Source organism: Hemibagrus wyckioides, linkage group LG18 (assembly GCF_019097595.1).
Source record: "Hemibagrus wyckioides isolate EC202008001 linkage group LG18, SWU_Hwy_1.0, whole genome shotgun sequence".
Lineage (NCBI taxonomy): Eukaryota > Metazoa > Chordata > Actinopteri > Siluriformes > Bagridae > Hemibagrus > Hemibagrus wyckioides.
In genome coordinates this window covers 13925001-13939416 of record NC_080727.1, presented here as the reverse complement: position 1 = coordinate 13939416, position 14416 = coordinate 13925001, and the positions used below count along the sequence as shown (strand labels likewise).

General features: G+C 40.6%; 3 protein-coding genes across 3 annotated transcripts in view; 1 reads left to right on the top strand and 2 right to left on the bottom strand.

The window, feature by feature from the left end:
• Positions 1 to 252: 252 nt before the first annotated feature.
• On the bottom strand, positions 253 to 2219 carry si:ch211-222n4.2 (uncharacterized protein LOC101885505 homolog). Its single transcript, XM_058416290.1, has 7 exons — positions 2098 to 2219; positions 1765 to 1824; positions 1471 to 1591; positions 1176 to 1383; positions 999 to 1099; positions 805 to 861; positions 253 to 715 (listed from the first exon to the last, which is right to left on the bottom strand). The coding sequence occupies exons 2-7, from the start codon at positions 1790 to 1792 to the stop codon at positions 601 to 603; spliced, it is 630 nt and encodes a 209-aa protein (XP_058272273.1). The 5' UTR covers positions 1793 to 1824; positions 2098 to 2219; the 3' UTR covers positions 253 to 600.
• A 5578-nt stretch (positions 2220 to 7797) lies between these two features.
• Positions 7798 to 10594, bottom strand: pgam2 (phosphoglycerate mutase 2 (muscle)). Its single transcript, XM_058414879.1, has 3 exons — positions 10064 to 10594; positions 9702 to 9882; positions 7798 to 8478 (listed from the first exon to the last, which is right to left on the bottom strand). The coding sequence occupies exons 1-3, from the start codon at positions 10478 to 10480 to the stop codon at positions 8309 to 8311; spliced, it is 768 nt and encodes a 255-aa protein (XP_058270862.1). The 5' UTR covers positions 10481 to 10594; the 3' UTR covers positions 7798 to 8308.
• A 2306-nt stretch (positions 10595 to 12900) lies between these two features.
• nefla (neurofilament light chain a) overlaps positions 12901 to 14416 on the top strand; it is a 2439-nt gene continuing 923 nt past the window's right edge. The window contains exons 1-2 of the mRNA XM_058414961.1: positions 12901 to 14037; positions 14220 to 14344. Of these exons, the coding sequence (XP_058270944.1) occupies positions 12988 to 14037; positions 14220 to 14344 (1175 nt within the window). The 5' untranslated portion in view covers positions 12901 to 12987. The remainder of the gene's footprint in view (positions 14038 to 14219; positions 14345 to 14416) is intronic.

Here is a 14416-nt window from a genome sequence, read left to right as displayed (position 1 = left end):
CTCAATAGGATTTAGATCTGGGCTTTGACTTGACCATTCCAAAATTCTCCATTTTTTTACTCACGTACATAAATGGTGCTAATATCTTATTGCTGAAACCTTATTGTAAATAAACAAAAGGATATTTTTGGGAACTCATTTGAAAGAACACCAATCCATTTAGTTTTTTTTTATAGTATATTGCGATAAGTAATGAATACAAATGAAAAGGATCTGAAATCAGTTAATACATGAAACATAGAAAATGGACAGATAACATTTGTCTATTAAAATAAACAATTACAATACACGCTTTTTGTTAAATCACAGATACAATGGATAGGTTTTATAATGTGCAACCTGAATTAATGCAGGTAATACAAAAAGGCTTGAAGATATTTCAAAATATATGTATCACAACAATGAATGTCTATAAAAATGAGCATCGTGTGTAAAAAGCTCTGAAATGCCAAGAGTGATTCTAATAATTTTAAGAATTACGAGATGACTTTAAATCTAAATCAGAAACCCTAGCTGGCCTGACCCTAGACCTGCCAATTGAATAACATGCCTACTATAAATATGCTAATAGTCCAGTCTGAATAATATAGTATTTAACATTTATGGTATTTTTCTCCATAAGCGGCTCCTCTGCACAGCTCGAGTTCTCCTGCTGAGGCTCTGTTTGAGTGAGGGAAGAATCACTCTCTCTGTCTTGTTAGCTTGACACACCACCCTGTTGCACAGAAAGAGGAAAGAGGAGCTCAGTGTAATGGTTAAAGTTAAACTAGATTTGCAAACACTGTGGGCTGGACCATGACTTACAGTCCTTTGGGCAGGGCACAAAAAGGAAGTTTTGGAAACATCTCTGGCTCCTCAGTTCTGCAGAGAAGGAAAAAATATCCCAAATTTAGCTCATATGCATAGATGATTAATCCCACTGATGTGTAAAAGATCACTAGTCAGATTAATCATGTTTCATGCATTCATGCCTGAAGATAGAAACTAAGGATAAGAACCTTTTCTCATCAGCGAGATAGGCTTTGGCCATAATGTAGTTCTCTGGGGTGATTTTCCGGTTGAACACAATGTCCCTGAGGACGGCCTTGATGCGGAGAATCTGGGGGGAAAGCGCATCCTGCTGAAATGTCTGCATATGAGATAGGAATTGGTTTGGGAGGATATGGTGCACTTACTTCCTGAGACTGAAGACTGTTGGCGTTATACAGCTGCCGTATGATGACCTCACACTCCCGCAGCGTGGGGCTTCGAGGTGGTTCTGATGGGCTGCCATGGATCCTTAGAGGATGGAGAGAAGTGATGAGACCCCCTGTGGATTCTGGGACAGACTTGGTACCGCCTTTTGAAATGTCAGAGGTGTTGTCGCTGACTCCAGTCTGAGTGCTGACATGTCGAAGTGTCACTCTCATATAAACCTCAGTTTATTTGTACTACAGTGGGAGATAATTATACTGGTCATGTTTTAGTTACCAGAGGTGTGTGTCCTGTGGCGGGGGGCGAGTATCTTCCAATGTCTGCTCAAGGTAGAACTCTCTCTCTGACTCAAATGTCTTCATCTCAGTCCAATGCTTTTGTGCTTTGCAACTGGACCCTGAGCAATGAACAGACATTAACATAAACTTGCAGAAATATGTTTTTACTACGAGCGTAATTATAAAAGCAGTTTCAAGATGTTTCTACCACAAATCGGAAAAACAGGCAATGGTTTCTATCCTAATCTCTGCAGTGTGTACGGCAGTGAGAATTTTTTTTAGAGGCCTTTACCTTTACGCCATAACCTTGGTGGCTGCATGATCAGGTAGAGCTGGAATTTCTCGACCTCGGCTGGAAGAGAGAAAAAGTTCAAGTAAAACCAGTGATGTGAAAGAGCATGCATGATGAAACATTTCATGTCACTATGTAATGCGTCAGCTATAAATGGTTGAAATTGCAATAAAGCTACTTATCTAGATGAAAAATGTGCAAAAGGCAGCAAAATAACCTTTTCACACAAGTACCTTCAAGCACAGTTCAGTCTATAGCTACATATAGCTAAATTTCCCTAGTTTTATAAACCACAATATCACTTTCTAACAAGCAACAGTGCAGCAGGATTACCAGTGACTTCAGACCCTCCAAGATTGTCTCAGTTCCAGTTCCAGTTCCAGTGCCAGTGGCGTAGCAGAAAAGTGGTTCCTCTATCACCCAGAGATCATGAGTCAGAATCCCAACAATGTCACAGAGAGCCAAGAAAGCAAAACTGCCTGTGCTCTCTGGGTGGGAGGGGTGGATAAGGCTAGTTCACACAGCAGGCAAAAGTGGCTTAAATCCATTTTTTGGAGGGGGTAAACCTAGGAATCTATTTATTATACCAATTTATTTATTTAGGAAATATTAAGTAGACACTTTATACAAGTTAATATAGCATATAAGCTTCCTTTTTTTAGATGTTATATCCACCCCAGAGTGGCAGAGTTCATGCCTAATACAGTAAATTGATCGCACACTTCACCTCCTACTGAGGCTACATGACCCTCAGCCTCATTCAGATCAGCTGGAGAAACAAATCAAATATTAAAGAGGAAAGAAAGATTTACCTCCAGCGGGTTTCCTCTAAATCAATATAATCAAATAACTGGTTTTAAATATCTTTTAGGCAAAAAATTCCTATTATAAATCCTCTACATTATACGTATATTGTACATTTTATTTTGCAATTATAAAAGTTGATTAATTGTTAATAATTAATAATTATTAATAATAGTTTATAATTGTTATTGCATGATCTATTGTCAGGCATAATGTTTAACAAGGACCAAATTTTGATGGCTAGACAACTGGATCTCCAAAACTGCAGCTCTTGTGGGGTGTTCCCGGTCTGCAGTGGTCAGTATCTATCAAAAGTGGTCCAAGGAAGGAACAGTGGTGAACCGACGACAGGGTCATGGACAGCCAAGGCTCATTGATGCACGTGGGGAGTGAAGGCTGGCCCGTGTGATCCGATCCAACAGACGAGCTACTGTTGCTCAAACTGCTGAAGAAGTTAATGCTGGTTCTGATAGAAAGGTGTCAGAATACACAGTGCAAGGGGGACCGACACAGTAGGTGGTCATAATGGTCATGCTATGTCTGGTTGGTATAAACAAACAAACAAACAAACAAACAAGAACATAAAGCAAAGGTGGCTTATTTACATACAGCTGGATTAATATAGTAATCATCACAGGAAATGCAATGTGCTAAATTGTTCACACACATCTCAAATGATTTCTTATGTATATAAAATGATATGTAGATATCATGTATATAAATAATGTATATAACATGAAACGTATTTAAATGATCTGGTAAAAAACAAGAAAGAGGAAGAGAGAAAAAGTTGAGTGAAAAGAGAAGGAGGGTAGAAAAGGAGAGCAGAAGAGTGACTAGACCCTTTCTAGTGTGATTATTCAAGGGACATGTTTACAGAATTCATGTTGGCTCAGGTTTATACAGATAATAAAAATGTTTATTTTTCCAGATGAATGCACATGTGAAAAGTGTGTATAGATGAGATTGCTGTCTCAAGGGTCTTCATCACTGATCTTTGCTGATAGTTTTTTATCAGATTAAACACATTTCTGCATTACATCCTCAACACAGTTACACAGCCATCTGAAAATCCTGAACTATACTTCACACACATTATAATGTGACATACCTGCATTTCAAACTCAAATCTTCTCAATCTAGCTGATATCAACTTAAATTCCATCCAGTTAAGTGAGTGTTCATTTAACTGAATGGAATTTAAGTTGATATCAGCGAGATCAATACAGCGATCACAGGAAATGCAATATGCTGAATTGTTCACAAACCTCACAAAATGTTATGTGTATAAAACAATATATTTCTTGCTGCTACTCTTTGCCAAAGTGTAGCTATTGAGTTGACCTTGGGCTGTTTTCTTTTTTTTTCTCTTTATAGTTGTCATTTTTGTAAAATAGTAGTTTTCCATATGGAGACCAACATCCCCATTACATCAAACCTGTTCAATATTTTTAGCATTGTTCAAAAATGAGATTTTACGAACACACACACACACAAACACACTATCATGTTTTTTGTGTATAATTACAGACTATATGCTTTCATGCAGGAGTAAAGAGAATAAACAAGTGAGTAATTGTGTCTGTGTGAGTGTAAGTGTATAGGTGTGAGCATGTGAGTGTGTTAGAGTGCATGTGAGTATGTGAGGGTGTGTGTGTGTGTGTGTGTGTGTGTGTGTGTGTAAGCTCAAAGATGGCTGCACTGTATGTGGGTGATCTGCACCCTAACGTGATGGAGCCCATGAGCATGAAGAAATTCAGCCCTGCAGGAGACATTCACTCCGTCTGTCTCTGCAGGGTCTGGAAGACCGGCTCCTCCCTCAGCTATGCTTTTGTGAACTTCAAGCATCGAGCTGATGGTAATACGCGCTGTACAGAACACACTGAGAACGCTGTTATTTACACTATTTCTGCATTTTAGTACCAGTTTATAGCCTACATAAACCTACATGTGTAGTACCTCTATTATTTTACTGCTTTATTACATGAATATGGTCAAGTTACAGTATGTGCCTCATATGAAAGGCACTTATTATTTATTTATTAGTTCTTACATGTGAAATTAAGTGAATTAAATACTAAGACAATAACATACTAACTCATAACAATATCCAAACTAGCATTTGTTATTGAAATTAATTTGCTGTAATTTATTTCCATTCCCTCAGCTGAGGAGAGCATTGGAAATGCTCGATTCTGAACTCCTTATGGAGCGGCCCATGCACGTCATGTGGTTTCAGAGAGATCCAGCTCTGAAGAACAGCTGCTTGGGAAAACAGGTCATCAAAAACCTGGACAAGTCTGTTGACAACGTGGTCCTTTTTGACACCTTCTCCGTCTTTGGGAAGGTCCTCTCATGCAAGCTTGGATTTGAAAGGCATCTGTGTAGCATGATTAGCATGTTTTCTTTTTAAAATAGTAAAGAATTAATTTTGTTTGACATGAATTCTGTGTTGACTGGTCTTGTCTCTCCTGATGGTTGTTGCTAATGAGAAACGGTCAAAAGGCTATGGCTTTTCCAGTTTTACTCTGAGGAGGAAGCAAACAGGGTGATGAAGAAGCTCAATGGCAAGCTTCTGAAAAAACGTAAAGTGAAAGCCCAGTGTAATTTACTAAGTTTTACTAACCAGCCTGGGTTTAAATGTCCGGGTTCTTAACAAATGTCTGTGGTTAACTCATTCCATTTGAAGTTTCTTAAAATCCTTATATTGTTAAAACAAAAGTCCTGCTTAAAACTATAAGGCTATTACAGTCAAGATCAGATGTTTTTTTTTTTGCTGTTGTAGACATAAAGACTATCAGCAGTGTTTAGATAGAGACTCTAATAGCAGTGTTTCTGTTGTGTTACAGGTTTATTGAGCGCTTTAAGCTCCGTCAGGAGCACAAGGCCAAGGAGCAGAATGGCAAGCAGGTGTATGTTGGCCAAGCACATGCATTTTAGGCTGATTAGCATCTCTAAATTGTCTTTAGTGTGTGAATGTGTCTGTGAGTGTGTGTGATTGTGTCCACGTTGTCCCCTGCCTTATGCCACAACAATTCTAAGCAAAGACACAACCCAGAGAGCACAAAGAGTATAAACCAGCTGTTAAACATTTTACAGGGACTACCAGGCTTTAGTCCAGCATCTGAGTCCACTTACACAATGTTACAGAGTGTCTTTAGTGGTTTTAAAGTGTTGTGGAGGAACCTCTGACTGTCCCGGGTCAGAGAGATAGACTAAGCAGTCTCTTTAGTAATTTAAATAAAATGTTATTTTCTAAAGCGCCCTGTGATGGACTGGCGACCTGTCCAGGGTGTACCCCTGCCTTTCGCCCTATGTGCGCTGGGATAGGCTCCAGAAGACCCCCGTGACCCTAACTAGGAATAAGTGGGTATAGAAAATGGATGGATGGATAATTTTCTAAAGCAGGGGCTTTCAATAGACTCTGGTTTGGCTCCTGCAGGATTAGTATGAAAACCTGCACTTACACTGGCCTGTTGCGGATAAGACTGGACACTTTTCTTTTCTAAATGAATTAGGATTTTGATCATCATATATATATATATATATATAAAATATGGTCATATGGATTTTTCAGATCCAGTTTCGCCAGTTTTGTTTGCACTTTACTTCAATCTTTACAATAATTTTTCATGTGCATAATGTTTTATTATAAAATTACTGAACAAAGACAGAACACTGATCTCAATCCGATAGAACACCTTTGGGATGAATTAGAGCGGAGACTGCAAGCCAGGCCTTCTCGTCCAAAATCAGTGCCTGACGTCACTTCTAGAGGAATGGTCAAAAATTCCCATAAACACACCCCTAAACCTTGTGGAAAGCCTTCCCAGAAGAGTTGAAGCTCTTATAGCTGCAAAGGGTGGACCAACTCCATATTACAGTCATGTGCATGTAAAGGCAGACTCCCCAGTTTTGGTCTGGCTCACAGTCTCCGCGCTAATTCATTCCAAAGGTGTTCTAGGTTGAGGTCAGGACTCTGTGCAGGCCTTTCAAGTTCCTTCACACCAAACTTGCTACTCCATGTCTTTATGGACCTTGCTTTGTGCACTGGTGTACAGTCATGTTGGAACAGGAAGGGGTCATCCCCAAACTGTTCCCACAAAGTTGGGAGCATGAAATTGTCCAAAATGTCTTGGTATGCTGAAGCATTAAGAGTTCCTTTCACTGGAACTAAGGGGCCAAGACCAACCCCTGAAAAACAACACCTCAATTCAATGATTTAGAGGGGTGTCCCAAAACTTTTGGCAATATAATGTACATGCAATTGTTTTAAACCTTTTGGATTAAATTTTTTAATGTTATTTTTTCCTAGTAGCAGGCAAGGTTCATGTGATGGGTCTAGTAAATAAAACAACCCAGAAGTGATTTTTATGTATTTAATTAAAGACGACACAAACTCTTTCAACTCTCTGGTCTGAGAGCTTGTGTAGACCTAAACGCCAAATGAACACAAGATGGCATTGTTGGGTTAAATAAAATACTTGATTTGATATTCCCAGGTTGCTCCATGGAGTCTAGCAAGTGGATGTCCTGCCTAAAGAGGAGCTCATTAACTGTTTCTTTCATCTGTTCATTTCTAACGCGCTAGAATTCTTATTATGAACATTATTTTTATTTAGTAGCGTATATTTTGGGCTTTATTATTTTAGATGGTTGAATACTGATGTATGTACCTATAAAAGTGTGCATAAAGCTTTTTTTCTAGCTATACACTCTCAATAAGAGCTATAAATAAGCATCCCTACATAATGTATAAGGCCCTAAAGTGATCCTATGGCTGGACTGATGCCCAGAGAGAGTGATGTTCCTTTTCGAATCACAGTCACACACACACACACACACACACCTGTTCTCTTTCACTATTGTCAATATAGAACCTGAACTGCCTCCTACTGTAATAATGGTGGCTTAGTGTTCAGGATGGTGTGAGAGAACGCCATGTTGGAGAGGTGCAGTCGTGCTGAGGCAACACTGCAGCACTGTGGGACGGGATGGCGGCCAGACTGAACCTTGCGACCTCCCCACGCCAAGCATGAAGCTCTTAGCTTACACTGCACTGCGCTGCTCTGCTGAAAATCCTGAAATCACGCCAAGATGGAGGAGAAGAGGGAGGAGAGAGGAATGACTAAAGCAAGAAAGTACACAAAATAGCAATGGCTTTCTTTTGTTAAAGTGGGAGCAGCCCTATCATGTGGGCTTTATGAATCAGCCATGTTTTTTAGGGGATGGAAAAGATGTTTCATATTTATTTATTTATACATAAAAGGGAGGACAGGCACATGTGTCATGTGACGTGGTTTTGACTACCCTTTTCCACTATAACAAGGTGTATGCTCTTCTCCACTCTATCAAGACATTAACACGTCTGCCAGTAAAATAAAGCATGAACAGTGCTTGAAGAATTCACAATATTTGTTGCAGAACTAATGAATCAAAACCAACAATGCGACAATCTAAACTAATATTAACTAATGCTAATATTAATGTCTAAAAGCAATACAAACACACAGCTCTCTTTATATCTCTTGCAATGTTTTTAAAATTGTCGAAGATGGTGACACAACTGGAAATCTTTTAAAAATATTTTCTGGTGAGAACCAGTACCATGTTTGGTGGAAAAGGGGTGTCAGAGTGCTCTGATGGTGGAATGGCGTTCAGTGGAGTCGGACAGGATGAGTGGGACGGGGTAAGAAGGGGAAGTCTTGATTAGGTTCAGTCTTTGTGTCCTTGTCTGCTCTCACTTCTTCACCTTGCCCTGGGCAGCCACAGCCTCCATGGCCTTGCGCACAGTCTCCTCATCCCCAAGAAACTGCATGGGCTTCACAGGCTTCAGGTCCTTGTCCAGCTCATAGACAATGGGAATGCCAGTGGGCAAGTTTAGCTCCATGATGGCTGCATCGGACATACCTAGCAAGGAGGAGAGGAAAAAGACAGATAAACAGGACAAAAGGCGACCTCTGAACTGAATGAATGTGCATTTTTGGCCTCAGTCCATCTGAAGAAATACAAAAAGAAATAAAAAAGTATTTTAAGAACAGTTCAGTTGTATCAGTCTAAAGGAGGTGTTTATTATGTCTACCGTGACATAACTGATATGATTCTTTGTAAAACTCTTTTCCTTTTTCTACTAGACAGTGACATGCCCATTTACATCTCCCACAACCTTCCTAAGCATAAACAAGTTAACCTCTGAGCTATCATTAAAAGAATCTAGTATTATTTCAATCAGGTAAAATAAATGGGCTAGTTAAATAATTTAAAAAAATAATGAACTAACATTACAGTAAATGGGCTAGCATGAACTAGCATTAGTAAACTACTAGATAGGACAGGATGTAACTTTAGAGAAAATAAGATAACTCATTAATTAGTATTATAGAAAACAATATAATTAATGTAAAATCAATATAATATGCTTGTGACCTAGCAGTATAGTAAACAGGGTAGTTCATTAGCTAGTTAGCATTGTAGTAAACTGCTATTATGTAAGCTGATATTATAGTTAACAAGCTAAAAAATAAATGAGCACAATAGTGAACAATAATAATAAGTAAAAATAAATAAAAATAAGTCATGAAAATAGCTTTAGTTATTGAAAAAAGTAAACATGTAAACATGTTAAATGCATTACAGTAAGGCAATTAAAACTACATTAACTATAATAGCCTGAACATCACAATTTAAATAATACAGCTAATTTACCTGAATGATGTCCTAGATTTACAAATTTCTAGAACCTTTTTTGACCTACATAGAATAAAGTTGTTTTTCTTGATAGAAAGTGTTGTATTGTGTTCAGTTAATATTTCAAATCTTCTTCTGGGATCCTAAAGTACTAATATAATCTTTCTGAGGCTAAGTGTGAAGTGTTAAGGTCACTCCTAACCATTCCTGGCCCCTTCTTTCCCTCAGGAATGACTGAGTGAAGCTCAGTTGATGGAGAATGTAAGACCTTTCTTCAGAAAGGTCGCAGCTGTAATGAGAATCTAGCTTGTGGCCTTTTCCTCTGTGTGTGAGTGGGGACTATTATTAGATGCAGAATCATTTGGGAATGTGAAAGCCTCATGGTCAGACTTGCAGTTTGTCCTATGTGTATGAGTGTGTTCAGGGTGAAATTGTGTGAAACTCACCCTCTAAGTGCTTGACAATACCACGCAGGCTGTTTCCGTGGGCCGCAATGAGGACGTTCTTGCCGGCTTTGATTTCAGGGACAATTACCTCATTCCAGAAGGGCAGGGCACGTGCAATGGTGTCCTTCAGACTCTCACAGGTTGGCAACTCACCTTCCTTCAGACCCTTATAGCGCCTAGACTGGTGGTAGAATATCAACCTGGAGTCATGATGCATGATACATTCCTGAGACTTGTGCAAAAAATCTATATAAATATGGATAATTATGTTAAGCAATTTCCCCATTACAATGTCAAATTAATGTGTTGCTACTTTAGCACTGAGGAATAACGTTTTTTTTTTTTTAGAATCAGTGTCCCACCTCGCTGATGATCTTGTGGAAGGGATGGTCTTTATCCATGGGTGGAGGTGGGATGTCAAATGAGCGTCTCCAGATCTTCACCTGCTCCTCTCCATGTTTGGCTGCCGTCTCTGCCTTGTTCAAGCCAGTCAATCCACCATAGTGACGCTCATTCAGACGCCAAGTTCTCACCACAGGCAGCCACATCTGGTCTGTGCCTTCCATGATGGTCCACAAGGTCTTGATGGCACGCTTCAGCACAGAGGTATAGCACACGTCAAACTTAAGGCCTGCATCTTTGACGGCTAGAGCACCGCGCTTGGCCTCCTCCACTCCCTTCTCGCTGAGGTCTGCATCAAACCAGCCGCAGAAGCGGTTCTCCTGGTTCCAGCTGCTCTCTCCATGCCGCACGATGACCAGACGATGAACAGCAGTCATGATGAGTGTCTTTTAGATTTGAGGTTGACCAAACCGGTGAGATGCAGCCTTCCTTGCTGTAGCGTGCACACACAGACACACTGTAAAAGTGAGCTTGGCAGCCCTGAGTGTATAAGCTTGACTCTTTTTATAGCATAGTGGAATGTGAAGCTGTGTGGAGTCCCGAGATCACCCGCTGTGAACCAATGAAAACAGTTCGACCTCTAGACAGACAGCCAGGATCAGCTAGTCATATTGGGGCTTTTGAAGATGGGAGGTTTGTCTGCTGGCTCTAAGGGCAAAGGTTATCTATAGATTCAAAATAGCAACATGACTTTTAAACTGAGAGCTGTGGAATAAAGGTGCAAATATCAGATATAACCTAATAGAGTTTCATTAGACCTTTGGGTAAAATGCTATTTTAGAAGACTCTTTAAGGTTTTGAGGGGTTCTGCAAAATGAATTAACCTAAGCAGTTCAGTCCACTATTACAGAACATCACTTAGTATGAAAAAACACAAATACCAAACCAATGCAAGGTGCACTGTCAGTTCGGGGTTCAAGCCCCAGCACCGCCAAGCTGCCAACTATGGGCCCTTGGGCAATTCCCCCAACCCACTATGCTCCAGGGGCACTGCATCATGGCTGACCCTGAGCTCTGACCCCAACCCTCTAAGGATGGGATATGAAAAGAAAGAATTTCACTGTGCAGTAATGTATATGTAACAAATAAACACAATTTAACTTAGAAGAAGCTTCTCATTATGAGAAGTGCACCTCTGGAATCTCCAGTGAGAGAGGTACAATACATTTTTTAGTGCAACATGATTATTATTATAGCTGACTAACTAGTGCAGTAGAAAATTAAAAGTCAGCAGTCTGCACATGGATATGATAAAGTGCAAGCACATCTCTGGTGAAATCTTTGGATGCAATACTCATGATAACCAGCAGGGGTAGTCACGTGTCATGGTAGAAGTATATCACTGTATAAGCTTTGTCTATCCCAGTAACTGTACTAATTCCTGTATCCACAGAGCTTACAGTCTGACTTTAATTTTAAAACTGGTTACAAAAATACATCATGCTTAACAGCACAATGGAGTGCAATGTATAACTGACTTCACAGTGCAGTATGCCTAGTTAATATTGCATGATACATCAAATATTGAACTGAAACAGGAAAAAAGCATTAAGGCAGAGTGTAAATGATATCTGAAGGAATTCAATAGCTTCCATCTGGGTTATTTTTGGTTTGATGGGCTGTGTAGAGTTAGGCAATGGGCTACAGATTTCTGTACACATAGATGATTAAATAAAAAGAGGTAATTAAGAATTTTGATACTCAGCAAAAGAAATCTGAAAAAGAAGCAAAAGAAAGTTTAATAAAATGTGAAGAGATTAAAATCACATGACTAAAGGACATCCAGATAAGATTTATTTTTTATTTGTTTCTCTGAGGGAACCCGTCAAATATCTGGATTTTACTAACTACCCTATCAAACATTTCTGTGTTTGTCATAAACATCAAAAACAAATGAAACAATATATATTTTTCTTGGACAAATGTTGATATGTTATTGCTTATTCTAAAAAAGAGGATTATTCAGCATCCATAATTCATATCTATTCAAATCTGTCCTGATAGTAGATTATTCCTTTAGTATTTTACATGTTCACTACCTGGCCAAAAGTATGTGGACACCTGACCATCACACCCATGTGTTGGCCTTCTACAAACTGTTTGGAAGCACAAAACTGTCTACAATGCTCTATAATGCTTTCTGTGTTGCAGCATTACAATTTCCCTTCATTGGAACTAAGGAGTTGAGCCCAAACCTGTTCTATCATGACACTGACCCTGTGTACACAACAAGGTGTCCTGCACAGAGCTTTGACCTCAACCCTACTAAACACCTTTAGGATGAATTGGGATGCTGACTGTGCATCAGGCCTTCTCGCCCTACATAAGTGCTCAATCTCATTAATGTGGCTGAATGAGCACAAATCCCCACAGCCATGCTTCAAATCTACTGGAAAGGGGGACTAAATCTTGAATGGAATGTTCAACAAGCCCATAGGTTTGTGATGGTCAGATGTCCACATACTTTTGGCCATATAGTCTAATTCATTTGTGCTCAAAATAAAATTGTCGAAATCGAAACAGTATTGAATAATGCAAACAACAACAACAACAACAACAACAATAATAATAATAATAATAATAATAATAATAATAATAATTCTCCAAATCTGTACTGTCTTGCACCATCCTTACTTTTTCATTTTGCTTGTATCTCCACACACCCTTTTTATTGCCCCTCCCCACCGCTCTCTCTCTTCATCCCTCTCTGCTCCTCCCACACTCTCCTTCAGTCGATTCTGCATAGTCAGAGTTTAGAAAAGCCATTGCGTCAGACCTGCTCTTCCTGGCTATATAAGCAGGTGGGACTGCAGCAGAGGCAGCAGTGTCTCACTCTGCTAGCTGTGAGAAGAAGAGATAGACAGAGCTGGTTGTCCTTGAAGCCATGAGTGGCATCGGTTTTGATCCTTACTACACCTCCTCATACAAGCGCTGGTATGTGGAGAGTGCACCCCCACGTGTGGCGACACGGACCCGCTCCCGCACCGTGTACTCCAGCCATTCATCTCCTCTGTCCTCCGCTCGGCTCCAATACAGCTCCCCCGGGCGCATCTCCTCCACCTCCTTGCTTATGAGCAGTGCTGCCCAGCCTCTGGATTTGGACCTGAGCCAGGCAGCGCAGGTGAGCTCAGACCTTAGAGCAGTACGCACTCAGGAGAAGGCCCAGCTGCAGGAGCTCAATGATAGGTTTGCTGGCTTCATTGAGCGTGTCCATGAGCTTGAGCAGCAGAACCGTGCCCTTGAGGCTGAGCTGCTTCTACTGAGGCAGAGGCACAGTGAGCCATCCTGCCTGCGTGGCCTGTATGAGCAGGAAGCCCGTGTTCTCCGAGCCGCTGTGGATGAGGCTGAACTGGAGAAGCAGGCTGCTCTGAGCCGGAGGGAGCATTTGGAAGAAACACTGAGGGCCCTGCAGAAGCAGTATGATGATGAGGCCCTGGAGCGTGAGAACTCTGAAGCCAGGCTCATGGATGCACGTAAAGAGGCTGACGAGAGAGCTATTGCTCAGCTGGAACTGGAGAAGAGAGTGGGTGTCCTTCTGGATGAGCTGGCCTTCCTCAAGAAGCTCCATGAGGGAGAGATCTCTGAGCTTCAAGTGCAGCTCCAGTATGGTGCGCAAATAGCCATTGAAACCGAGACGGCCAAACCCGACCTGTCGAGTGCCCTTCGTGACATCCGGTCACAGTATGAGAGGCTGGCAGCACGCAATATGCAAGCTGCAGAAGACTGGTTCCGCGGGAAAGTGGGGCATTTGACAGAGACCGTGGCCCACCACACCACTGCTGTGAGAACGTCCAAGGATGAAGCAGGCGAGTACCGGCGGCAGCTGCAGGCACGCATCCTGGAAATAGATGCCTGCAAGAGCCTTAATGAATCATTGGAGAAACAGCTGAGGGAAGTGGAGGACAAGCAGAGTGCAGAAATCACAGCCATGCAGGTTTGTCAATATCTCTGATGATTTAAACAAATCACTTTTTTCTGATTTAGCAAATGTAAAGCTCCAGTAGTATGTTTAAAACATTTCAGATACATCTTTAGCATGTTGTAGCAAACTGATCATTACTTTGTAGTAAAGTGTCACATAATAAATGGCTAATTAGGCATTTACATGTCCTACAGGACACAATCAATGAGCTTGACAATGAACTCAGAGCCACTAAAGGTGAAATGGCCAGGTACCTTAAAGAGTACCAGGATCTCCTCAATGTCAAGATGGCGCTTGATATTGAAATAGCTGCATACAGGTAGGAAAAACAACATATGGGTAACTGTATATTTTACATCTAATGAGATATTTAATGGCTTTTTCTCATGAT